At 49.6% G+C, this 25,734-nt stretch overlaps 9 protein-coding genes across 9 annotated transcripts; 3 read left to right on the plus strand and 6 right to left on the minus strand.

Annotated features, from left to right (window-relative positions):
* Positions 1 to 656: 656 nt before the first annotated feature.
* On the plus strand, positions 657 to 3,027 carry N7447_010436 (putative JmjC domain protein; the record flags this gene model as incomplete). The annotated part of the gene is made up of 2 exons (XM_057234698.1): positions 657 to 924; positions 992 to 3,027. The coding sequence occupies 2 exons, from the start codon at positions 657 to 659 to the stop codon at positions 3,025 to 3,027; spliced, it is 2,304 nt and encodes a 767-aa protein (XP_057080918.1).
* Positions 3,028 to 3,329: 302 nt separating this feature from the next.
* On the minus strand, positions 3,330 to 3,993 carry N7447_010437 (uncharacterized protein; the record flags this gene model as incomplete). The annotated part of the gene is made up of 4 exons (XM_057234699.1): positions 3,330 to 3,424; positions 3,475 to 3,694; positions 3,757 to 3,792; positions 3,853 to 3,993. 4 exons carry the CDS (start codon positions 3,991 to 3,993, stop codon positions 3,330 to 3,332), a joined length of 492 nt encoding a protein of 163 aa, XP_057080919.1.
* A 176-nt stretch (positions 3,994 to 4,169) lies between these two features.
* On the plus strand, positions 4,170 to 4,801 carry N7447_010438 (cytochrome c oxidase assembly factor 1 family protein; the record flags this gene model as incomplete). Its single annotated transcript, XM_057234700.1, has 2 exons — positions 4,170 to 4,631; positions 4,712 to 4,801. The coding sequence occupies 2 exons, from the start codon at positions 4,170 to 4,172 to the stop codon at positions 4,799 to 4,801; spliced, it is 552 nt and encodes a 183-aa protein (XP_057080920.1).
* Positions 4,802 to 5,046: 245 nt separating this feature from the next.
* On the minus strand, positions 5,047 to 6,007 carry N7447_010439 (mitochondrial 54S ribosomal protein uL3m; the record flags this gene model as incomplete). The annotated part of the gene is made up of 2 exons (XM_057234701.1): positions 5,047 to 5,153; positions 5,224 to 6,007. 2 exons carry the CDS (start codon positions 6,005 to 6,007, stop codon positions 5,047 to 5,049), a joined length of 891 nt encoding a protein of 296 aa, XP_057080921.1.
* Positions 6,008 to 6,429: 422 nt separating this feature from the next.
* Positions 6,430 to 7,198, plus strand: N7447_010440 (FAM210 family protein; the record flags this gene model as incomplete). Its single annotated transcript, XM_057234702.1, has 2 exons — positions 6,430 to 6,985; positions 7,047 to 7,198. 2 exons carry the CDS (start codon positions 6,430 to 6,432, stop codon positions 7,196 to 7,198), a joined length of 708 nt encoding a protein of 235 aa, XP_057080922.1.
* Positions 7,199 to 7,607: 409 nt separating this feature from the next.
* On the minus strand, positions 7,608 to 11,218 carry phoC (uncharacterized protein; the record flags this gene model as incomplete). The annotated part of the gene is made up of 7 exons (XM_057234703.1): positions 7,608 to 7,823; positions 7,891 to 8,060; positions 8,113 to 10,600; positions 10,663 to 10,713; positions 10,775 to 10,900; positions 10,965 to 11,049; positions 11,121 to 11,218. Coding segments are annotated over 7 exons (3,234 nt in total), but the record flags the coding sequence as incomplete, so codon positions are not given.
* Positions 11,219 to 12,436: 1,218 nt separating this feature from the next.
* On the minus strand, positions 12,437 to 13,696 carry N7447_010442 (uncharacterized protein; the record flags this gene model as incomplete). Its single annotated transcript, XM_057234704.1, has 1 exon — positions 12,437 to 13,696. One exon carries the CDS (start codon positions 13,694 to 13,696, stop codon positions 12,437 to 12,439), a length of 1,260 nt encoding a protein of 419 aa, XP_057080924.1.
* Positions 13,697 to 15,178: 1,482 nt separating this feature from the next.
* On the minus strand, positions 15,179 to 17,230 carry N7447_010443 (uncharacterized protein; the record flags this gene model as incomplete). Its single annotated transcript, XM_057234705.1, has 1 exon — positions 15,179 to 17,230. The coding sequence occupies one exon, from the start codon at positions 17,228 to 17,230 to the stop codon at positions 15,179 to 15,181; it is 2,052 nt and encodes a 683-aa protein (XP_057080925.1).
* A 2,414-nt stretch (positions 17,231 to 19,644) lies between these two features.
* Positions 19,645 to 22,820, minus strand: N7447_010444 (uncharacterized protein; the record flags this gene model as incomplete). The annotated part of the gene is made up of 2 exons (XM_057234706.1): positions 19,645 to 22,701; positions 22,803 to 22,820. 2 exons carry the CDS (start codon positions 22,818 to 22,820, stop codon positions 19,645 to 19,647), a joined length of 3,075 nt encoding a protein of 1,024 aa, XP_057080926.1.
* Between the last annotated feature and the right edge of the window lie 2,914 nt (positions 22,821 to 25,734).

A 25,734-nucleotide genomic window follows, 5' to 3' on the forward strand; every position in this document is an offset into this window, starting at 1 on the left:
ACATTGTCATGCAGGAAAAAGCGGCTTGGTTCCTCCCCCTAAGCCTATTTGGGGCATCAGATCTGTGGAGTCGCCTCTTAATATACCTGGACTACTAATTATATAATGAGCTGAATGTTATCAAAGTACCTTCAATCTAAAGAAAGAGGTTGAATAAACTCCAGGTCCCCTTGGAAAATATAAATGTACGTGAAATTGTGAAATAAGACAATGTGATAGTTCACATGTATGTTTCTGCCTGAGGCCATAAAACGCGGCATCCCGCGTTCCCCCAGAACTTGAGGATCGGGCGAACTGAAGGGAAAGCAGCATCACTTTCTTTCGCATCCCTCAATCTGATTTTATACCTCTCGACTTCCGAGCTTAAATTGACATCTTCTACTCTCCGGCTCCATCGACTGTGTACCCGCCCACTCTGTTCCTTCCAGCTGCCAATCATCTCAACCTTAACCACCATCACGCCCGCACAAGAGAAACAGCAAAGAACAGCACAATCCACCCAGTCAGCCAACAATTCTGAATCACATGCAACCTCAGTACTGGATTCGACTACCAACCGTCTCCTTCAAACCATGAACTTCGCTCCTGCGATCTTCGCGCCGGTTACAATCTAATAAACATCGATATCTTGCCCTTCCTGGGGCTCTGCGCTCGCCATGCCGGCGCATCGAACTCGCCTGGCTTTTGAGCCACTCTCGCCTCTCCTCAACATCAATCGGGTTGTTGAATCCACTCCCAATTTTGAGTTTGCGATGGAAATCACATGCGATTCAATTGACGAATTCCCGCTTGAAGATTTTGAGAAGCTAGTCTTGTACCAAGTTGTCCTGAGTGGGAGACCATTGGTCATCAGAGGATTTCAAAAACGTCTTGACAAGCGTCTTTTCTCGGAGAAATGGCTCCGAGAAAAATACGGAAAGAAAGGTGAGCTCGCGTTATTGAGTCATCGCATCCTTCGTTGATTGATGCTAACTGCAACCTCTCTTCATAGTCGAGGAAGTTCGAGATCTAGGGAAAAAGAAGTCATTTAATTTCAGTATGGGTCACTATCTGGAAAGCCTGTCACTGCTCACTCGGCAGGTGACTGTGCACAATTACACAAACAAAGCACTCCAACGACTCTACCTCAAGGATATCGACTGCCCTCCCGAGTGGCGCGCTTACCTTGAGAACCTGTTACCGCCTTCACTTTTCTACCTCAATGAGACACCCAAAGCATTTGAAGGCCCTGCGTCGCAAAATATGAACCTGTCTGAAATCCCTAAGTCCATAGAAGGCGACTTCATCGCGCCAGCGGGCGATTTGATGAGCAGTCTGCCTGTAAATATGCGGGCGGAGAACCTGATGTGCTATATTGGCCATGAGGGCACTTACACGCCAGCACACCAAGAAATGTGTGCCAGTCTTGGTCACAACATAATGGTCGATGCGTCCGACGGAACTCCAGAAAACGGCAAGCCAACGGAACCGGGTTCTTCAATCTGGCTCATGACAGAGACTAAAGATCGGCGGGTTGTTTCCGAATACTGGATGTCTGTTCTTGGACATGATATTGACATTGAGGATTTCTTTGCTCCCTTGCATGCATGGGAGATTGCACCATTCAAGACATGGGTTGTCGAGCAGAGGCCCGGCGACCTCATTCTTGTGCCCCCTCTTGCTGCACACCAGGTTTGGAACCGCGGGACTCGGACGATGAAAGTTGCCTGGAATCGCACTACCGTGGACACGCTTGAGCTAGCTCTGCGTGAAGCCTTACCGCATGCGCGAATGGTTTGCCGCGATGAACAATATAAGAACAAAGCCATTGTTTACTTTACTCTTGAGCGATATTCAAAATTGTTGCGGCAAGCAAAGAAGGTTGACCATCCGGTGGTGAAACAACTCCGGGATGATTTCAAACGACTCTTTAATATGTACAAGGGCATTTTGTTGTCTGAATCTTTCTCGCAAAGAAACCCAGAAAAGAACGTGGAGTACCACGAGTTTCAGAGCAATGTCACCTGCTCCTTTTGCCGATGCAATATATTCAACAGGTTTCTTACCTGCCCTGGCTGTACAAACTCTCTTGGCGGCGACGATGACCCTTATGATGTATGCATGGATTGCTACGTTATGGGTAGAAGCTGTGGCTGCGTTTCTAACCTAAAATGGATGGAACAATTTCCATGGAAGCAGTTGACAGAACGCTATGAAACATGGCGACGGCTGATAATTTCCTCCGATGACAATAACAAGGATTTGAGGATTCAGTTCCCTACCTTCGTTGTCGCCCGCGGTCAGGCGGGCAAAAAGTCTGTAGCGGAGATCTGCCAAGAGCAATTGGTGCGCCGCCCCTGGAATGACCCGAAAAATCCCAAGCCCGTAGTAGACGATACGATTGAAGACGCTGGTAGCAACTCCGACGGCAACGGCCGGTCTAAAAAGCGACGCAAAATGCGGCAGTCTCTCAAGGCCAAATCAGATAATGTTCACCGCTGTCATGTTTGTCTCCATTTCGAAGTCGACTGGAAGCTCGCGCCATGTTCAAACTGTGACCAGCGCTATTGTTATGGCAGTTTGTTCCGGGCGTTTGAGATCTCACCGCAGGAGGCGATGGAGAAATATCACTGGCTATGTCCAAAATGCCGGAAGGAATGCAGTTGCGGTGCTTGCCAGAAAGACCCATCCATGAAGCCTTACGAGCCTAATTGTACAATTTTGGGCCATGACACTAGCAAGGTGGCCGATCCCCGCAGCATCGAGACCTTGGTGGATTTCCGGAAATCGAATCTATGGTGGTTGAAGAAATTCGGTGACGATGTTCATGGACGCATTCAAAAACGCCAGAAGGAAGCCGAAGAAGCGGAACTGGAGCGACAGAAAACCCTTGAAAATCAGGGCTTCAGCTTCGAGTCCAGCCCATTCGACCAGCCGGTACAGAATGAAAATGGGAACGATGAAAACCCACTGGTCTTTGATGAGAACGATGGGGGCATCCCCGTTGATCCATCGTTGATGATGCAGACCTCTGATACGGGCACTTGAATCGGCTCCTACACTTCGCCGGATTTGAGCGTACAACTAGGATCACTTGCGAAAGATGATTCAAAAGAGACATAAAAAAGATCAAAAGATTCTTGTGGGATAAGTGTATTACCGCAAACTACGACGAGCACTGAATATTTGCGCATGGGTTTTTGATTCAGAGAATCGGAACGATGTATGATTTGTGATTCCCCGAAGGGTTTATCTCTTCTGCGACACCATGGTTTAAGAAAAATCTGGCTGTACTATAATACTGAACATATGTGTTCAAGTTGATATCAATTTGAATTCGAGAATTAATATTAGGCACCTTTGTACTCATACTGTAGATCCTTGAGGGATGCAAGGTCAACAGAGAGCATGACCTTTTGAGCAAGTAGAATCACTGCCAGCATGACTGTACATGGTCAGACTTGGTATCTCCTAACCGAGAAAGAAGAGACTTACTTCCAGGAATCAAGTATAGCACTGGCCGGATCCCATAAGATGATCCTGTAGAAAGATAGACCAGGCCCAGCAACAAGCAAACGGCACTGGTGCCAGGTACTAGAGCGGCATGAATCCGAGCAATACGTTCGGTGTGGAATGTCACAGGCTTTTTGCCTTTGCGATCAGGCTGGAGGGGGAGCATTTCATGATATAGGCCGTCGTCAACAACGAGACAAGGCTGAGGAGCGAGAACAATCGCTCAGCCTGACCGGAGGCTGACAGCACCGAAGGCACAAATACTGTGGCAGCCAGCAGTGGAAGTGCAGTAAAAATCATCTGGGAACATATTTAGCATGGATTCTCGATACTCGACTATAAAGAAAGAAAGATATGTACACTGTACTGGGCATTGCGGGCATCATTCTGGATCTGCAACTGCTCGATGACCCGTTCTTGTTCTTCTTCATCCAACTCCTCTCGCTCGCTCTCCGACTCCTCAGGGTATCGAAAAGCCTTTCGCAATCTCACTGCGGCCATTTCTCGAAATCACGAATTCAAAACATAAGCGTTGTATCTTCAATCGTTGGTGGTGCAGTGACGTCGAAAGGTCAAAGCTGTTTGTCTTGTTTGGCACTCTTTTCTTCCGCAACCTCCCCCCAAATCCAACCACCAGCCCGCGAAACACCAAATAAACCCCCCCCCCAAACACAGCTATGTCCTTCTTTCGAGTATTCACGCGGCGCGCGGCGCTCGCCCGGAAATCTACACGACCCAACACAGTCAGTCGACGGACAATGATTGCAGCCCCAGGCCCGAACGCAGGACCACTACTGGAACGACGTGCGGACCGCGAGCTACCGAACCCCAAACCAGGCCGAAACTGGCTTCTCACATTCCCGATTTTCGCGCTGGCGACGGGAGCAGGCATACTTGGAATCTTCAATTACCAGAAGTCGTCGTCGAGCATCGTGAGCAGCACCCTTTATGCGCTGCGGACGTCGCCGCGGGCTCGCGAGATCCTGGGCGATGAGATCTACTTTGCGCAGCAGATCCCGTGGATCAGTGGCGAGATGAATCAATTGCATGGTCGCATTAATATCTCGTTCTGGGTTAAGGGGACTAAGTCTGAGGGCAAGATGAGGTTCCGAAGCATTCGGCCGGATCGTATGAGCTATGTGAGTATTTGGTCTACTTGGGATTATGACGTGTCCTACCCCAGTATAATAGTTGCTAACTTCTTTTCTCTCTTTTCTAGTTCCGTACTGAGGAATGGAGTCTGGAGACTGAGGATGGAACGGTGATTCAATTGCTCGACGGTGATAAGGATCCCTTCCAGAAGGACTAAATATCGGGGGAGAAGTGTACAGATACAGCAGTGCATTGGCTCGGGCGTTTGGGGACATTCTTTATGGGACCATTTGTTGCGTTATCAACTTGGCGAAGCCATTGATTTTTTTTTTCTCAATGGCTGAGAGAAAAAAGGAAGAAGGATATCATTTTTTGTATCATATACAAACGCCGCTCAAGTCAAACAATATCGCGCGTATGGTGTAATAGTACATGGTCAGAACTAAGAAAAGAAATCTCCAATTAAGCAGTAGCAGGCTCCGCCGACTCTGCCTGTGGCACTTCGGGCCATGGCTTCTTGATCGCATCCTGGATTCTCACAACACAGCCCTTGGGACCACTGACGGCACCTGAAGGAAAGTAGATATGTTAGTAAAAGAAAATTCGGAACTCAGAGCAGCTCGAGATCGAATCACATACCACTGACAACCACAACACCATTTTCAGAATCCACCTTGAGAATCTTCAAGTTCTGAACGGTATTCTGATTATTGCCCATGTTTCCAGCCATCTTCTTTCCGGGGTAAACACGAGAACCACCACCCTGACCAGGACCAGAAGAACCCATCGAACGATGCGTCAAACTAACACCGTGACTGCGATCCTGACCGTGGAAACCATGTCTCTTCATGACACCAGCAAAGCCCTTACCCTTAGTATTGGATCGAGCATCAACATACTGGCCCTCCTGGAACCAACCCGCCTCAATACTCTGACCAATAGGCATAAGACCCGCCTCGTCCTTAACACGGAACTCAAAGATATGGCGCTTAGGCGAGAGCCCATTAACCGAGAAATGACCCAGCATCGACTTGTTCACATTATTCGGATGCTTCCAGCCCGCACCAACCTGCACAGCATAGTAACCGTGTCTCTCACGGGTCTTGTGGGAGATAACCTCGACACGATCCAGCTGGAGGACAGTGCAGGGGATGCGCTTTCCAGTCTCGGGATCGTAAATAGCAGTCATTCCCTTCTTGATACCGATAGCACCAGTGCGGAGCGGGAGGGAATTGGCTTTGCGGCGGAGAGCCGCTGTCGACGTCGACTCGAGGACTGGCAGGCCGGGCCCGACATTGAATCGACTGGGTTTGGGCGGGTTGAGGGCTCGGATTCCGAATGAGCGCACGGGGATCCGGGGAGTGATCAATGGGGCACCCCATACGGGTGAGAGCTGAAGTAGCCCTCCTAAGCGCGGCGACATGGTGGGTTGATATTGGGAGGGAGATTGGGGGTGCTCGTGGCTTGAGAACTCGGGAAGTTTTTGGTGTTGGGGCTTAGTCAGCGCCTATGTTGGTCGAAGTATACAACTTGTCAGCGGCCATGTTTCACGCGTTTAACGGATTGAACTAAGACTTATTGGACAAATAATAGGGGGGGGAAGCTATATACATCATCTGAGCAACTCATCTACCTTCTTCTATCATATACGATCTCCTTTCAAAACCAACACTAAGACAACCCGCATTAATCCCTAACTCCGGCAAAGACACGCCAGCCCGATCGGACCGGAAGCCGAAAACGCCGAGAAACCAAAAAAACGAGAGAATTCCATGTCCTCAACATTAATCCCTCATTGAATCTCACACAACCCCCTCAATCGAGAACACCAGGGGAGACATAACCATGTCCCTCCGCCCAACGCTCCTCACAAAATGGATCTCGCGCCCCAGTGAGATCCTCAAAACCCCAAGCTTGACCTCATACCTCCACCCCTCGGCCCGCCCATCCCTCCCACGCAGTACAATCTTCTCTCCGGGACCACAAGCATCACGACGAAGCTTCGGGACAACGCGATTCTCGACGCGCACCCGGCCGGGCCCGAGCTCGTTCCAGTTCAAGCAGCGCCGGTTCAATTCTGGGTCGGCTGGCGGCGGCAAGAGCTCTGGGTCCGGAGCTGGAGCTGAGGAGAAGGCGTCGCTATCGCAGCGATTGAAGAAGCTATCGCGAGAATATGGATGGGCTGCGCTAGGCGTGTATCTTGGATTGTCTGCGCTGGATTTCCCATTCTGTTTTGCGGCTGTACGATTGCTTGGTGTTGAGCGCATTGGATACTATGAGCATGTTGTTATTGGATTTGTTAAGGATAAGCTCAAGACTGTGTGGCCACAGACTAAGGGTTCTGAGGAGGATGGGCAGGGACAACTTGCTCAGGCTGAGGAGCGGAATCAGGAAGAAGCTAGTAAGTTTTGGTTTGTTTGTTTTTTTTTGAGTTGAGTTGAGGTGCTGATTGGTTTTGGCAGGTATCTGGACGCAGTTGGTTTTCGCTTATGCCATTCACAAGAGCTTTGTGTTTATTCGAGTGCCGTTGACAGCGGCTGTGACGCCGAAGGTTGTGAAGACGTTGCGTGGATGGGGTTGGGATATCGGGAAGAGAAAGCCTAAGAGTACATGAAGGTGATGTGATTATATATGTAGCATAGCGGGAGATACAGGACTTGGGATTTGGACCATTGTACATTATTAGCCATTCAACTCTCTAATACGGCAATCTTTTTTTTTTTTTCTGCCTCTCAAAACGCTCTGACGATCAACGTGTAATCGACAACAGGCCAACTAAAACACAGCCCAGCTCTATCTCCAGCGCCCATGATGAGATAGGAAATGATCGAAGGAAAGCAAGAGAATGTGCGCTGGGGACTATCTCTGCTTGAAATAAGTAGCCAAGAGCAAAGTAGAGAACACGAGAATAAAGCAAATATGGCGTGACAAAAGCTACCTAAGCTCATAATCTTCGTTGAAAAAAAATTAAATTGCGACGTATGTAAAGGGTGTTCCCAAAGGAAAAGCAAGTATGAATCGAATCACATGTCGATCATATCGTTAAATCTCAGAATGCCGTTGGCTCTCATCACACCGTTGACACCCTCGGGCATACGGTATGCCCATTCGGCAACGCCCATGGTATCGGTAGCGGGTAGCTCTTCGAATCGGTCCGACTGCCCGGACTCATCAGAGGTGTCGGCCACAAGCACAAGTCCGAGCTCCTTGATAGTCTCGACGAGTGCGGGGACGACATTCTACACAGTGGTCAGCAGGCTAACTAGAGAGAAAAAAGAGACCGCGCGAAAATAGGATCAAACATACCAAAAGGCTAGATCTGCAGATCAGGCCCATAAAGTTATTGCTCTGGGCAATACGAGCAGACTCCTTGATCGACATCGAGGTCCGGCCACTGCTATTGACATGGGGCATCGAGTCGACGTTCCCAGCCAGGTCCCGAATTTGACCAAGATCGTTGCAAAGAAGAACAGGATCTAGTCATAGAGTTAGTAACAAGCACAAGTTGAACTGTATTTTGGACCTCACAATTGGGTTGCTTCCAGTTAAGAGCACTGCAGATGTTCGGGTTGTAGGACGTGAACACCACAGAACGCATGAATTCCGGGTTCTTTTCACGGGCCACACGGGCGTGATCGAAGACATCGGTCAGGATAACATCGGCGAAGGTGTTGACATCTGCCAAGGAAGTCATATCAAGCTTCTTTTCCTCCGCAGCTGATGGGTAGAGGAGGGAGATATTGACATTCATTTCAATAGGGAGTCGGCGCAAGACTTCGCGCAACGACAAGAACGACGCCGCGAGGAGTCGATGAGTCTGCGGCATGTCACTCGTGGCTTCTGTTTCCAAGAACTGGAGGATCTGGGTGTTATTGGCACCGCGGTTTGCGCCAATGGCCTGGAACTGAGCATATGTTAAATGAGAAACAGGGATATCAATTCCGTGGTGGTTGATCATAAATTGTGGGTAAAGGACTGCGACGCGGTCCCGGGTCAGTTGTACAAAGAGCTGAACATAATCTCCCGACAAACTGGAACCAGTCACCAGTCCGTTGTGCTCGGAGTCAAGAGCACTAGTAGCCTTCCAATATGTAGCAAAGTGGGTGATCTCCAGAGGATCTCCGTGGTATGGCTTGATGACTTGGAAGTTGAAGCGCAGCTGGCCGATTGAACGGAGCCGGGGGTCGAATAGAGGCAGACAGCCTGAGCCAGTGCTGGACGACTCGGCGCGGAAGATGTCTGGCAGGGCCACACTCTTTGCAATCACCTTTGAACCAAAGGTAGGGAAAATCTCAAAGTCCACAGCAAAGGTGTCCAGGTTATCCACGTGGAACGATATTGTGCGTGTCTCCTCCTGGATGGGTAGCATGACAGTGCGAGGAATGAGATCTGACAGCTTGGAAGAGATGGTCATGCGAGCAGCAGGATGGCGGCCCGCCTGATCAAAGGCGATAGACCCGACATTTCCTTGATCGAACAGAAGCTGAACGAACACTTTCTTGTCGAGGAAGTTGTGACCATAGCGGCGGAGAGGGATAATGGGGGGAGGCAATTCAAGATCCGGGATTCCATCGGCCATTTCCATTTCGGAGAGGTTCGTGTCCATGGACATCTGGTCACCCATCGGGCCGGGTTCTTGCATCCGCACGCCATTGAGAATGTCAAGCGGTCCCATTGCAGCCTTTCTACCGGAGGGCTGAGCCCAGAGCAGAAGCATGCACTCCAGATTCCCTTCCCAGGCAGCATAGTACATAGACGAGAGACCCTTTTCATCTACGACATGAGAATCAACACCGCACTCGAGGAGAGTGCGTAGGCAGGGAACACAGCCTTCGCTGGCTGCGTGGAACAGCGGAGTCCACTGGTACAGCTTGTCCTTCTGGTCAAGATCAGCACCGTGCTCCTTTAGCAGTAGTAATAGCTCTGGCGATTGTGAGGCGCGTGCAACCATATGCTGGGGGTAGAGTCCCTCTGCATCCGGCAACAACTTCGCATTTCGCTCAAGTAGCATATTCGCGATGGGGAGAGAGCCGTGTTGACAGGCGAGATTCAAAGGGATATGATCCGGGCCCTTCACGGGGCGATGGTCCATTCCCTTCAAAGGGGGTGACTCGGGCTCCGGATCGACACGGGCATTGTTACACAGAACCTGCTCGGCGCATGCCAGTTGGCCCTTTACAATGCTGTGGATAAGAGGGGTGAAATTGTCATGGTCCATGATGTCAACGGTGTGAGGGCCTGCTTCGAGCAGATGTCGCACCATATCCACGCGGCCGTGCATGCACGCGTAGTGGAGAGGGATTCGGCCATAGACATCGGCGCGGGCGAAATCAACGCCTGCTTTAAGACCTGCGTGGAAGACGAATGATCGGCCCGAGATTGCCGCTTCATGGAGGCAGTTTCGTTCGTTGATGTCGTCCTCAGCGTGTATGTCAACCAGTTGGCTCTCCAACAGCAGAGCGAGCACTTCGTCTGAGAATCCGTTGATGGCGGTCAGGAATGTACGGGTGGCGCGCTCGCGGGCATCCGGCAACTGCTGCAACCTGGCTATCCATTCACGCAGTGTTTGCAGATTGCCGGTGGAGGCTGACTGCAAGATCTGGGTGTCCATTTCATCCTCTTCCGACCCTAAAGGTGCGGTGCGCTCCAATGGACGTGAGGCGTCATATTGAATGTTCTCGCCCTCGGCCCAGGCCTCCAATTCCAGTCGTGCGGTGGTAGCTCTATCTGCAAGGTCTCGAAGAACTTCACGGTTGAAGCACGGTTGTACTTCAACGGCCCGGTGCAGATACAGCTCCTTCATGCGAGACTTGGAGGTTTTGTCCCATTTCTTGAGGATTTTGGACATGGCAGTCTCATTGATCTCCACGAATTGCTGCAGTTTGTTCAGGTCGCCATCGAATTGTTGGAAGCCTTCAAACATAGCGGCAAAATTCGACGGTGCTTTGGAATTTGAGATCGCACGGGACTGGGTTACCCGCTTCTTGTCGACCAACGTCCTTAGGCGCAAAGAAAACTAAAGCAAACTGATAAGTCTCCGGGTAGGGTTATAACTGTGCACTGGATAAATGGCCATACCTCTGATTCTTTCTGAAGGTAAAAAGTGTTCACCTTGTCAATCTCTCGTTCCTATACACCATGATAAGTACATCCACCTTCCCATATGCATGAAATTATCCGGACAACCTACCAAGCGGAAGAAGAACACCTCCTTGTTTGCGCGCAAAGCGCCTTGAGGGTCCGCATTAGCTCTCGCGATTTCCTCGGCTGTTCTCTGTGCCGGGATAGTCGGGGTGGCGCTAAGTTGCTTGATCAGCTGTGCAGAAATTAGCCATGTTCATATTCTCTTGCAACCGCGCGCACATGCATGTTCAACCAACCTTCTTCAGCGCCTTGTAGTTAACAAAGCTGGCAGCATATTCGGGAAGATCTAGCTGCCTGCGCTGGATCTGTTTGCCAAACTTCCTATTAAGTCAGGACATATCAGCAGCAGCTCGAGTCATGGATCAGCCGGTAGCCGGAGCTGCAGGGCATACGTACATATTTGCACACTCTCGGAGAGAGCTTTAGCTCTCCCGAGCTCTGGAGACCGAGGTCGCAACAGTAGTGCAAGCTCAGCAAGACAGAGCTGAGAGCTAGGAGAATGAGCGATATGAATGGGCGAGGGTAAGGTGGAAGGGTGTCAATGGGAGGGGGAAAGAAAAAAAAAGACAGGGTGGGATGACAAGGACACGTTTAGGAGAGTTGGTACGCTGGCAAGAGGGGGCCGTTAATGCGCAACCACAGTGGGGAAGGATGATAGTGGGACAGTGTCGACGGAGTGACACAAGTAGATAAAATGTGTGACGTTGCGTTGGGATGCTCTCATAGATTGGAGGGCTAGATGCTAAGAGAAGGAGTAGAGGATGGAGGGATAGAGGGTTAGAGGGTTAGAGGGTCAGAAGCGGTGATGATAGAGAGATAGAGATAGCGGGGCAAAATCTCGAGCGGGCATATACAGAGACCAGGTACGAATGAAATAGGGCACCTCTATAGTTCGAGTCTAACGGATGGAAAAGCTGCGAGGTGCAATTAAGCCGGGGAGTGGGGAACTGGGTGAATCATTTATCACCAATCACCGCGAACAGCGGACGCACGTTTTTAACTTACTGGCAGACACTACATGTACGAACATGTATCTTGTGCATTTCCATAGTTTTATTATATTTAGTAGATTTAGTAGATTTTAGTGGTCTTTAGGATATTTTAGTTAAAAGCGTATTATTTCTATCCCGAGGTCTGAAGGCATTTGTTCGACCGATTCTGCCAACATTCTCCGTGGAACTATACTCCATATATGTGGAAATCATTCAATGTAAACCTTTTATTTCAAAGACTAGGCGGGAGTGAATCCACACCCATATCATTGCAAATCTCGAGTATGTCCACATGCATGGAAAACTCCATGCTCAACAGGAAATGTACAAGACGCAGCTCCTTATAATTCCATGTAGACATGAACAAAAACAGTAAACAAGGTGTGTAAAAAAAAAAAAAAACAAGCTATGCAGCTGAGACCAGATGCGCGGGATATATCAAACACAAAGATGACCAAACCAAATCAAAGCCCGACAGGCCGATTAAGAAAGAGAGAGAAAATGAGAAAAAAAAAGTGTAGAGGAGAATAGAGGCATGACGAAGTGAAGGTCCACGGCGCCGGGAATTGGAACGTGAGAGACCCGAAAAGAACGAATGAAGTCGGCGGTGGTCGAGAAAGAGCGTGTGGTATTGTGCAAGATTAAAAAAAAAACAAAAGGGAAATGTCGAGCTTTTAGGGTTCAAAGATTATAGGAAATCTGAATCAGTTGGACCATTAGAAGTTCTGGGCGATACCGGCATTGCCCTGTCGTGGATAAACACCAGGATTCTCGATGCGAGTATTGCGGCGCGCCTGGACATCGCGGATCACAGGCTGGTAGTCTTCGCCGCCGTAAGCGCCGTGTGTGTTAATGTCACCGTAGTACGGGTTCTCGCCGTAGTAGCCACCAGAGGGGTGGGCAGCGGACATGTGACTTTCCTCTGACGCCTCGGAACGATTGGCTGCGGAGTAAGCGGAGGATGCATTGGAAGGGCCGCGGTGGATGTCGCCGTTGCGATTGTTTGCAGCCACTGGGGCGGCACCCAGCACGCCGATAGGTTCAACAATCTCGCCAGAGTCGGGCCGGGCGCCATCGGAATATTGAACGGTGCCTTCGCTGGGTGTTGCGCCGTGGTGATAACCGGGGCTGCTTCCTTCCGACATGGCTAGGCCACCCATTCCGCTGGAGAGGTTGGTGGACGCCTTGCGCCCGGCAGAGGTGGTTCCCCAGCCGCGGTAGCCAGAGGATCCGTCGTCCTTGGGCATCACAACGCCGCCCATACCGGGAAGGGATGGGTCGTTGTTTGGGTTGAATCCGTACTCCTCTACTTCCTTGCGGCGTTCCTCCTCGGCCGCCTTGTTCGCCTTACGCTTACGCCAGAAGAAGAGCAACGCCAAGATGATCAATGCCACCGAGGCAACCGGGACAACGACGGCGACAGCGATTGTGCCACTAGGAGAAAGACCACCAGAAGAGCCTCCAGCTGCGGTGGAGGTTGCGAGTGTGGCCGAATCGGTTGCGCTGGTAGACGCGGCATTGGTGTTGGATGGCTGTGTTTGAATGGAGGTGACAACAACCACGGTAGTTCCCTGGCTGCCACTGGAGATCGATGAAAACGTGGTCGTCTCGGGAGCTTCAGTGGTGGATGGAGCGGATGTAGTAGAAGAAGTGGAGGTGGATGACGTGGAAGTGGACGGAGTGGATGTAGACTCGGGGGTCGTGGTAGGCTCGGTCGTGTGCGTGCTACTAGTGCTACTCTTCGTGGTACTGGTGGTAGTCGGTTCAGTTGTAGTGGATGTGGTGGGAGCAGGCGCAGGCGAAGGGGTCGTTTCGGTTGACGCGGTGGTAGGTTGGGCGGCAGTTGCTGCACTGGTCTCAGCGGACGGTGAAGTCTGGGCAGCAGTGTCCTCGGGAGCAGGTGCGCTAGAAGGCAGAGCGGCGGCCGCGGCGGCCGCGGCGGCAGCAGCGGCACCGGCTGTGGATGGTGAAGCCATCTTCAATAGAAATGTCGGTCAATGTGAAGAATAGATGATCGGTGAGATTGGCGGATGTTAGGATCAAACGTGATCCTGAACCGCGACACCGGTCGGCGAGTTTTGAGAGATTAGGGACACTTCCGGATGCAGAAATAATTTTCGGATTGAATCAGACTGTAAGTCACAATTTCGAATCCAAGTTAATAAATTGATTTAACGAGAGACTGCGGTTTGAACGCGTAAGGAGAGATGGGGGGTCGGAGGCTCAGGGGAAAATCGGTGATATCTCAGGTACCGGGATAGAAGAGAAGAGAAGGAGAAAAAAAAAAAAAGGAAACGGATGAAAGAGATGAATACTCACAACCTCTCGCCGAATCTGGTAGCCATGGGATGAGAGAAGTGTGTGAGAGAGAGAGAGAGAGAGATGGAAGTGGGAAAGTGGAGATTTCTTACGATTGCGGCGTATCCGCATTCCTAGTTGTATTAATAGGCACTTATATTTTACTTATGTTCTGCTTATATCGTACTAAAAAGCACACTTGAGCATGGTCTAATTTATGCTACTCTTAAGTTGCAGTTGCATTGCGACATACTGTTTCTGGTAGCCCCTAGATCCGGCCATGCGACCATATGGTTATGTACAGAGGATATGATATTCTCTAACGCTCTCGAATACTATCTAATACTGTCTAATACTCTCTAATACTACCCTAAAATGTCTGGAAACAACTTGAACATATGGATATTTACGATTGTTTTTGAATATTCGGTACCGAAGAACCAAGATGAGGGTACCCATGGGAGGGCCTGACTGTGAGAAACCTTGGCCAAGGCAGATTCCAAGGTTGAATTATTGTAAATGTCCATTCTCGTATACTCGAGGTCAATGATGCAGAATGTACTCAGTTGCCACTATTTTTGATTTTGATTCTCCACAGTGTCATAAAGTTTTTCAGTATTAAAAAATACGATCGGCATAACATAATCTTGTTTTCTGCATCTAGCCCATATGAATATTAAAATTACTGTGGTCTCTCATATTTGCCCCTGATTTGGCGCTCGGCCCGATGTCTCCATAGAACTCTCAACTTCCCTAGCCGACTGCTTAATTGCTACGGAGTAGTATGCACATGCATACATATGTTGTACACCAAATTTTGAATAATCTAGACCGTTTCAAGATTTGGAGTACTATCTTCTACAAGCCAATCTCTACCAATCCAAATATATACAGCCCAGAGACTGGGTAGAAGAAATGAAAGTTCAATATGGTCACGGGGAAAAATCCAACCATCATCTATTTACGCCGTTGACAGCAGATTTCCAAAAGGAGAACGAATATAAAAAGGGGGCGATGACCATCACCCCCCACAAAAGCTCAAGCACCGGGGGACCCAGATGAGAAACAAAAAAAAAAAACAAATCAGATCATCACGTGCTCTTATACAAGGTACCAAAACAACAAAGTCATGACATTGGAAAGGCAACAAAGCCACTTCCTTACGCGTTGTTCATATCCCACTTCGGACGCAGAGTAGCCATCATGTCGTCCCTAGTGCCGACCGCCTCGGCCGGCAGACGACTGACACGGTAGTTGCCCATGCGGATATTATTTTGGTGATGAGCAGAGACAACCGTCCGGGCACTGCGGATACTACCCGCGTCGCTGCCGGTGCCACCCTCATTCTTGAAACGCGGCGGCGGCACAAAGTCCAGGTTGGTGAACGTGCCAGATTTGCGCAGCGCGTGGGGACTGGGCATCACGGCGAGCTCTTCAAAGGCAGATACTAGTGGTGTGTGGGCACGCACACCAGGGATGTAGGGGCGCACGCCACCGGTGGGTGTCTCGGGGCGACCCGCGCGGCGGTCCTTGAATCCATTGGCCGGGGCAAAGTCCATAGCCATCATGAAAGAGTCGTCCGTCAACATGTGAGGAGTAGGAAGGACGTGCAGCGGCGATGGGGGTGGGATTGGTTTCTTGGGGCCGCGGGGACCGGGCATACGACCAGAGGCAGATGAGAAGGCCCGTGGCCCGGGCATGCCGCCTCCAGCGGAGTTGGTAGCCATGTGGCGGGCGGCTCCCTGGAAGCGTGGGGGTGCACGAGGCGGCGGTGTCATCGCACGACGAGTGATCGGCTCGGCGAATGGAGCAGCACCATGAGAGGCATCATAATACTCGCCAGTAGTTGGGTCGTAGATGAAACCGGCTGAATTGCCTTCGTTCTCATAGAACTCGGGCCCGAAGTCCTCGTAGTATGTGGGCTCCTGGCCGCCCTTGCTCTCATCGAAGTACTCCTTGTAGAAGGAGCGAATCCGATTGGCACGCTGTTCTGGGTTGTCGGCAGGGTCTTCTGGGGGCAACGGACGCAAACCGAGAGTCATCCGGCGGGTATCGCGGCGGCTATCATATGCCGCATCCAGGTTTTGAGGCTCCTCTGGGAGTTCTGGATGCTTGTTATCGTGACTTGGGGCATTATGTTGCTGTAGATCTTCTGTGCCATGGACATTGACCGCAGGGAGATTGTATTGCGACTTGCGGTCATCCCCGTAGTCACTAGTGGTAACATCGCTGGCCGGCAGGGAAATACGAGGAAGCTGTGATGCAGGAACCTGGCCATGGTTCAAGTCTTGTGATTGAGAAGGCTCAGGCAGCGGGAAGTTGAGGCGCCCTTCATGCTGGTTGTTATATGTGTTGCCATATGTCTCATCCAGTCCGAAGTTGAGGCCCGAAGAGGAATCCACATGAGGCAGGGGCTCTGGGGAGGCAATCCTGTTGCCATTGGGACTTCCAATAGCCATGCCGGGTCGCTGTGCAGCAGGTGGATGCGTCACCCCGGGAACTTGCCCAAGGTAGTCATTGTGCTTGTTTACAGGACTGCGTGCATGAGATTCGGTCGGGGAGGAGTACACTGGTGGATCTGAACGAGACATCCTCTGTGCATTCTGGAGAAGACCCGAGCTGCCATCATCTCCAAATCGAGAGCCCGCGAAGCTCGATGCATCATCCCGGTGTCCCCTAGGGTATGACCGAATGGAGGCTGTGGCCGGGCGGTATTTGTCATCATCTATTGACAGGGAGTGTAGAGATTCCGGGGAACCGTTCAGGTTTGGAGGCATCAGATATGGACCGACATCAAGAGACAATCCTTTGGTGTGGTTGGGTTCTGACATCGGAGGCATTCCATTGGGGCCATTCCTCCGAGTTGCGGGCCCCACTGTATCCATTCCAAAATCGAGAGATTTGTGTTTATCCATTGCATCTTCCCGCATAAGTTTCTTGACATGTCTCCGGTGAAGCACAATGAGGACGATGATAGCACACAAAATGGGAAGACCTGCACCGAGAACGACAGGCAAGACCGTCGTTGTCAGGTTGCTAGTGGGCTTTTCTCCCGTAATTGCCGTAGATGCTTCGGCTCTTGGTACGAGGGATGGAAGCTTGGTAGCTATAGAGGAGGTTGTGGGGACCAAAAATGGCAATCGGTTCGGAGGGATTACATCCCGACGAAGGTGGTTTCGCATCACCAAGCCGGCGTGGTGAGCGTGAGACATAGTCGATGTAGTCTGGTCTATAGGGATAGACCCCGACTTGTCTGGAACGTGGAGACCGGTCAACACGTTTAAAATGGCGATAGCCGCTCGAGATTGATGCTCGTCATCTAAGTTCAGGGTCACACACTTGAGAATTCAGGAGTTTATCTCGATGGGAAAAAAAAAGAGTGACTATAAGCAATATAAAAGAGTGAACAGGACTAGGTCCCTAAAAAGAGTGTCGGCCAGCCAAAGTAAATCTGGATAAAGAGAAAGAAGAAAAGAGGAGAAGGAGAGAAGAGTGAGTTCTAGAATAGTGGACTCGAATAGTGGACTAGCGTTATACAGAGACTTTGTATTGTACAGGTACCTCTCCGCATCCCCCTGAGTCTTAATTTAGAACATAGGGAAGTTTTTACTGTTGTTATTGTTTCGGTTTGTTTCTTTTTGTTTTTTCTATGCTGATCTCCTGATCCTTCACCTCTTTAATCTATTGGCACAAGTTGACTCGAATGCACCAAGCAAGGCGAGGTGTAAGACACTTGACCTCCAGATACGGGTAGCGTCAGGAACCCGCCCTCAACCAATCGTTGTACGGCTGCCCCTGAGTTGTGTGCCCACTCTGGACACACAATATAAAAGGTGGCTGTATCTTTGTTTATTACTTATGGTCAACTTCTGTAAGGGCACAAGGGGGGCCATTTCCGTTTTTTTCTTTTTTGATATGTTTATCGTATGCCAAGTCCTGACTCTTCACATTGGCTGATGCTTATCTTTAGGAAAATAGAAAGTATTTATCTGAGATAATAAACCTGTACGGAGTACTCCGTAAAGATATTCAATACTGTACAATATAAGGCTGTGATTTCTGATTTCAACATGAGACACCGGTGTAGCCCCCTCATTTCCAGGTCCCCGGATAATACTCGGATTAATTATACTACATGTTGATCAAATTGACCTCCTTGAAGGTACATATTGTAACTGTCAGCCTCATGTTTTCTGTGTGATATGTCTTCTATTCTCTTCGGTCTCACTGGTTTATTTGCTTTTGGTTCTTATCTACTCCTGGGTCTGGGTTGTTAGGTATGAGGTCAATCTCTCAAGGGAAATCTCTAGATACATAGGTAGGTAGAAGGTATAATCTACGCCATTAGTGATGGATAAACTAAGTCATGTCGAGTGAAAAGCTATTCAAATACTCAAAGGTGTGTAATAAAACGTCTTGTCTTGTGGTGATGCGCCATATGTACAGCAACAAAGCGCCTCTATTGAACATCGAACCCATCAGATAACTATATCATATCAACGTAGGCTAAGCAAATCCAGAACTAGTCAAATACTTTAATTAATCTAGTACAAAGAAATGGCAACGGTTACGTTGTTAGTGCGAATTATCAGAATGATGTTGTACTTGCAGAGTATATATATCGCACCCAACAATCAAGCAAGATAAAATTTTAATCAAATCTTCGGTCTTGTCTAGTTTATACCTGAAGCTCAACGGGTCATTCCCAGAAGACAAACCTGAGTTACCATATATTGAGAGCCAATATATATAATATGTATATTGCAAAGAGATTAAAGATAGCGGAGTTCAACCGTCCTAGACAACAAACACCTCTTCGGTTCATCTGGAACACATGAGTAATATTCCCTGAACCACATTGGAAAACGACTGGGCTCACCAGAAAATCAATAGCCCCTGGGGATTTGTCCGGGACGAGACGCAGTTCCTCGATTTCTACACACTGCTTGGCCGAATAGCAGTGCTATTGGAATTATCTATCACGTGGTTTGTATATTATTTACGAATGTTAGGTTTGATATTCTGTTAATCAGCTTACAAGTTGGGTTCATTTTTATTAGACTTAGACACAGGATGGCAAGTTCATAGAATTGCAGGGCTTGTCCCCGGTTAATCATCACATCTGGGGTTCATTGCTTTTCATCCTGCCTGGTATGGGGGTCTTCGTTTGAAAACATCATCAGAGTACAGGTCATCCCCTTCGGAAGGAATCCTCCGTGATTAGTACAGCGCAATTAGGAAATATGAGCTGCGCAAATATGAAACATGGACGAAAGGAATGGGAGAATGACACAAGAGAAAATAGAAGGTCATGGGCCCCATGGGCACTCGTATGTGTGGGATGCACACATGAAAAGGAAGGAAGGGGAAGAGCGGTTGTTGGCAATGTACATTGGGGGTAGAGTTGTACACGAGAATGAAAAAAAAAAGGCAATAGCGTCTTGGGTCAGATCGCACTGTGAAAGAAATAGACGGGACTCTCCAAGATAGTGCAGGGAGCAAACATTAGGTAAGGATGAAGAAGATGGTCATGCAAATGATCAAGTGTTTTTCGGTCTCATGGGTCGTGGTGGCGGATGGAAGATAATGAGAGGGAGTGAGTATTGAGTGTGAAAAGAAAAGGCAATTAGGACATATCAGCCAGTGCTGCTTCAAAACTGGCAATATCATCGTGAGATGGTTTGTCGAAAATACGTCGGAATGGCGGGTCTTGGGGAAATTCCTGAGGGCTGGTTGCTGCTACCCCGTCTGCTTTGCGAATGACTTCCTTCAACGCACGCGTCACCACACCCGCACGAGAAACCAAATTCTTCAACGAGGAAGTATCAAACGGGAGTTTCTTTGCACGCGATGCTAATTCTAACTCATTAAGCGCCGAGGGCTTTTGTTGATCACGAGGCTGGAGGATATCAAGTACAGATTTGGACTTTGGGGAGTCCTTGGCAAGCTGAGCGAGGGGCAACGTGGGTTCGACTTTTTCATGGGGCAGCTCCCATGACACTTCACTGTTGCGCTTTGACGCGTTAATACAGTCATCGTCGGATTCATCAAAGCTGAAAGTGAGAGATGATGGAGATCCTGGCGGCGAGCGACGCTCCTCTTCATCGTCGATGGTAGCAAGGTTCACGATCTGCTCTGCTTCTGCCCACAGTTCACTGGAAGGTCCGTTGACAACACCTAGGACATTTGCTTGATGCCGAAGACGTTTCAATTCTTCAACGAGCAGGGTTAATTCTTGAACCTGTCCAAATTGACCACGAAGACTTGCTTGACGTTCCAGAATGGCCTTGGGAACAGTCATACTCTGGCGATTGAGATCAGGCTCAACTAGTGGTTTGTTTTCGGCGACAGGTGTGTCCTCCGACTCGTCAAAGTCAAAATCGCTATCCCAATCTTCACTGACACCCTTGCTGCCTAAGCCCCAAGTACCGAACTTGCCAGAAGTTTGACGTGATTCGTTGATGGGATGTTCAGTGGCAACTGGCACGCTCTGGCTCCTAAGATGGACGGTGGATGGTGCTTTCCGGCAAACAGCCCGACTATTTCTATCAACAACACCCTCTTGTTTCCCTTGCATGGTCCTAGGACGCGCCTCAAGGTCCGAGGATTCCCGGCTAGGGTGTGCTTGTTCGGACCAGTCAAAGATGTTTGTCTTTTTGTTCATATCCCAATCCAGCTCGCCCACAAACGATCCAGCCATATGCTTGGGTGAATCGTGACGGGAATCAGGCTGTTCAACAAATTTGGCCAACGAATGTGTCAAAGAAGACGAAAAACAATCACGATCATCGCCAGGAAGCGTTCCAATCATGCTGAGAGCATCATCGTCAGCCACATCAGCATGGAACGGATTCCCAACCTTGGATGTTTCAACCAAAGGAGGGGAACACAGAAGCGGATCAGTAAACAATTGGGGATCCTTGGCTAAAGACCGAGCGGCGAAGGAACCCCGCGGGAGGAGAGACTCCAAGGTCGTGGCTTCCTCATTCACCAAACTTGCACCTGCTTTGTCAAACATCGTCTCAATCCGCAGCCCCTTGAGTCCACTGCGATTGGTCTCACGTGTGCGGACAGAGTCCCAATAGTCCGAAATCACGTCCGTCTCGTACCCATCGCACGATGTAAAGACCCGCGTGTCATCGGAACCAATGACGGTGGAAGCCGGATCGGAACCTGAAATTGAAAATCCCTTGGGGCGGCGACGAAGAGATCCATGGGCTCGACCACCAGGGCGGGATGCTTGCTGCCAGGCCGACAGGGCGACCGCATCCGAGGTCATTTGACGTGAACCAGCTCGGGATCCCAAGCCAACGTTATAGTCCTGCGATACCGATCGGGGACCAACTTGAGACCGTCGTTCCAAAGCCGAATCAGCCCAACCGGACTGGGAAATGGGGTACGGAGCGCGAAACACGCTTGGATCAGTAATGTTGCGTCGTGGCTCAGGCTCCGGGGAACTCGGAATAATGACATTCTGTTCTTCGCTTGAGAGTTCGGAAGGAGGGACTGCGAAGGTCCTCCCCTTCACTCGCTTCAGAGAGCCGCCGCGAACGAGTCCCATAATCGGTGTCCCGTGTGCGGTAACGGTGTTTGCCATGACGATTTTCGGCTCAACATCGTTGACCGAGTACGACTGTTTATGGCCGGGTTTAGCTGCTTGTTGTTCCGGGGCAACGGGCTGCTCGGGAGCAGGCTCAGAAAGGGCCGTTTGGAACGGATTGCGGAATTCAATTGGGGTATGAGGTACTGATCTGTCTTCTCGGGGTGGAGAAGTTGTGGGTGAGATCTCATTAGCCATGACCAACGCAGGAAGAGCACGCTGGTCAGACCCAACCTGGCGTACACTCTGAACCTTTGGGGCAGTGGCGGTCGAGAATCTGCGCGAAAGTCTCTCTGCTAGCTTGCCAACCTTAGGAAAGAAGAACGGCGTCCAATGCTTCTGCTTATTGAGCTCGAATTCCTCGATCATTGGACCTTCGACAGAAGCCTTTGGAAAATATGCATCGAAATCAGGTGTCAAGGGAGTCCGGAGGATCATCGACTCCGACCTCTGGTGACTAGTGGCAGGCCTACGCAGCGCAGCGGGAGACGGTCCAGAGATGGTGTTCGTGCCAAGTGGGTGCGTATTCGTATGCTGCGAGGCCGGGCGCTTCACTAACTTGTTCGGCTGTCTTCGCTGACGGGGCGAGTGAGGAAATATGGGACTTGCTGACCCATTAAACGAGGGCGCCACTGGACTACTTGCAGTCGGACTGTCAGGTTGGAACGAGGCCATCGACAGCCGCCGTAGCCAACCGGTGGATGGCCGCCGGATGTGTGATTCGACCGAGGAGTCCATCGACTCATGTTCTGGAATTCGCAGAGGCGGGTTGGTGAGCGTTTGACCCCGACGACGACGTCTCGCACCACTGAATGACAATGGCGCTTTCGGCAGATCTGCTCCCTGGTTTACCTGAGCGCTTTCCACTTCCTTTGCGGCAAGCCACTCGGCTGCCGGGCTTCGGGATGGGATAGCGGTCTTGGGCCGGGCAACATCTGCCGTCTTTTCGGTGTTGTTAGGGAGTGGCTGGGGGAGATCCTGGGCGAGAGTCTTGCGCCGAAAGAGGCTAGGCCTCTGTGTCCGTTCTGCGCGACCGAGGGCGAGGCCGGTAGGAGCTATTCCGAGAGTGCTTAATGCACAGAGCTAGAAGCGCCAGTCAGTGACGTTCCGGAGCGACCAAACCGCCGGCGTGCAAGCAGTTCCGGGGTTCGTGGAAGTTGATATCACACGGGAGGGGGGCTTACTGTTGATACGTGATCCATCCTCAGACGCCGCGAAGGATGTCAAACACCCCAACGATCAGCTCCAGGTTGACAAAGTCTGCGAATGACATTCCAGATGGATATGAAATACGAAAGAAGAAAGGAAAAAAAAGATGATGGGGTAGATGAAAGTGCGACTTGCAAGCTCGAGTGTGAGGAAGAAGTGCGCTGCCTCAACTAGGCCGCGATTGACGCTCCAGACAAAGCAAAAAGAAGAAGAAAAGGAATGAATGGGCAACGCCGAGCAAAGCCAGTCTGGAAAAATATGCCTCTACCCCCTGGGAGGCCGAGTAAAGAAGGAAAGGAACCAGATGGGGGTGGATGTGACCCGGGGAAATCAACAACAACACACGGGGATTATCAGCTCCCGCCCTGCGCACGCTAGGAGCAACCTCAATAACTCCCCTCCTTGGACCCTTTTTTTGATTTATTTGATATTATATCAATTTATGAACAATCGATATACTTGGAAATTGACGTTCACTTCCAGGATGTTCACTTGAAGGTTCACAATGGGAAAATATATGTGCCCTGAAAACTAACTACTCATAGTTTTTACATGGCCCAAGAGAAATACCCCGATTTGTATCTCTACGACAAGGTAGCACGAAAAGGTACTAGCTTTTGTGCACGATCCTGCGGGTGTTATTGCAAATGCAGAATGCAGGCCAGAGGATTAGGCGCCAAGTTGGCCACATCCCTTGCGGCTCACATTCATTGGCGTCATAATCCAGAAGTTTGGGAACTTTTCAAGGAACCGGAGAAGTCCGTTCCTGAGTGGCCCAGGAGCCCAAAGAGCAAGGAAACGGAGGAGCCAAAAGACTCCAAAAAAAGCCATGCGATCCCAAAGTCCCCACATATCTGGAATTGGCTGGCTGAGATCACGTCTTCGGCCCCCTAGCCTGACTAGGATCGTTAGTCGCATCGTGAAAAGACCCCCCAGGCCGATCGGGTGTCCACTGGTTTCTGTCCGCAGGTGTTTCTCCGACGATGAACCATGGTACATCGATATTAACAATGGACTTCACTATATATTCCCTGTGAAGCTGTCAGTCTGCCTGTACAGAGTACAGGCAGGCTTTTTGTTATTTTCCCTCTACTCCACTTCCAACTAACTTCGCTTCTCGAATGAAAGAATGGAATATCATCTGAAGCGTTGAGCAAGCTCAATGTAAGGGCCAGGACTCCGTACTTTCTTTCAATCTTATATCGAAGAACCTTCCGTTCGAAGATCAACATTTGACCTGTTCGATTTTGCGCAAATTAACCCGATATAGTACCCGGTGCTATTGTTATTTGTTGACATTCGTCATATAGTACTCCACTTATTCCACTCTGCAAATGAAGGGAGTCCTCGTGGGTCACAAATCGGTTCTTAACTCCGAATGTGTGCTTTTGCTGGCAGTTAACCGTCAATAGCGTATGAAAGAGCGGGGGAGGAAGCACCTCGTGTTTCAAGCTCTTTATTTTTATTATTATATCCATCTTTTTCCACTTGAAAAAAGTCAATTTAGGCTGATCCCTAGGTGAAGCTTGTAGCGATCGGCATATCCAATCATTCAGTTTGGAAGGTCAACATATGGAACATTATGTACAGAGCTACTCCCTACGTACAGTTGATCGTCTTAGGTCTTGCCATGTGTCCCAACCGTTGATAGGGGACTATAAGCCAATACTTTAATTTATTATTCTCAAACGCCTGCCGGCACCCGTTATATCGGTGTTGGCTGCCGCGAACCTGCAGACCGGAACAAGATCTTCTCTGCACTGTTGGATGAAATATTCTGGTCGAATAGTCATTTCTTGATTCCCGAAAAAGCACAACAAAGGTAGCGGCTTTAGCAGGGGAGCTGAAGTCTCGGCCTTTTGTGTCTCGGCAGATTTTGTAAGCCCGTGCTTTGCAATTTCCGACTTTGGTGTGATAAGTGTGACTACAGGGGTTGGAAGCGCTTCCTATTTCCAGCTTCTAAACTTGAACAACTTCAGGCACTCCATAATTAATAGCTTTAGTGCTCGCTTAGATTTCATTTTACTGATTGCTGGTCCAACGCAACTTCTGCGAACATGAAACTGCTCATGAAACACCCTGCAGCCTGCAGAACTTGTATCTAATTTAGGTGATTTTGTCAGAGTCCAGTTGTTGATGTAGGCTTTCACTTCACTGTAGATCTATTGCTATCAGCTACAGGAAGTAACTGAAACATGGACAAGAGAGGCGGTCAGGGTGTTGCTTATGCTCATTGCAATCCATGGAACCTCGTATTGCTTATCCACGGACGCCCGGGAAGACGGCCGGAGCTGAGGTCGATCATTCTGCTACGTCTACTTTGTCTGCCACTAGCGGGCTTCTCAAACATTGAGACTGTGTGACATTCGGGTGATCTGATGGTTTCCCGCAATATCACAAACGCCAATATGTGATTCAAAACTTGACTATCTGCATTCAATCAGTTAGTCGGCTGGGAACCTGCCGAAGCGAGGTTAATTCATCTCGGCAACCTCTCTTTCGCAACGGCTCGGATTCGAATTTTCTGTATTTGAATAGATCCCCCGGGGATCATTCAAGCGTTTTATGACCAAAGTTCTTGTCGTGTTCCAAAAAGCAGACGGAGTACACATGTATGGCTTTATGGATTTAGGAATATTCAAGGTAGATGGATGAATATCCTAACATGATACCAATGGCTGACACTTTCTGCAAATGCTTGTATTAAGAAAGTCGGATTTTGACAACTATATTTTGGGGATAATATCTCAATGCTGCCATACCTGCTCGCTAATATAGATACGATAGATGTCTTGTCTTCAGCAACTTCATGCGGAGATTGGCGATACACAGTCAGCCAACTTTCTTCCATAACAATTTTATTCAACGTGCGGTTACTCGCAGCTTACTTTGAGCGTCGGTTACTTC

The sequence above is a fragment of the Penicillium robsamsonii genome (genome assembly GCF_028829455.1).
Source record: "Penicillium robsamsonii strain IBT 29466 chromosome Unknown utg000007l_segment0_segment0, whole genome shotgun sequence".
Lineage (NCBI taxonomy): Eukaryota > Fungi > Ascomycota > Eurotiomycetes > Eurotiales > Aspergillaceae > Penicillium > Penicillium robsamsonii.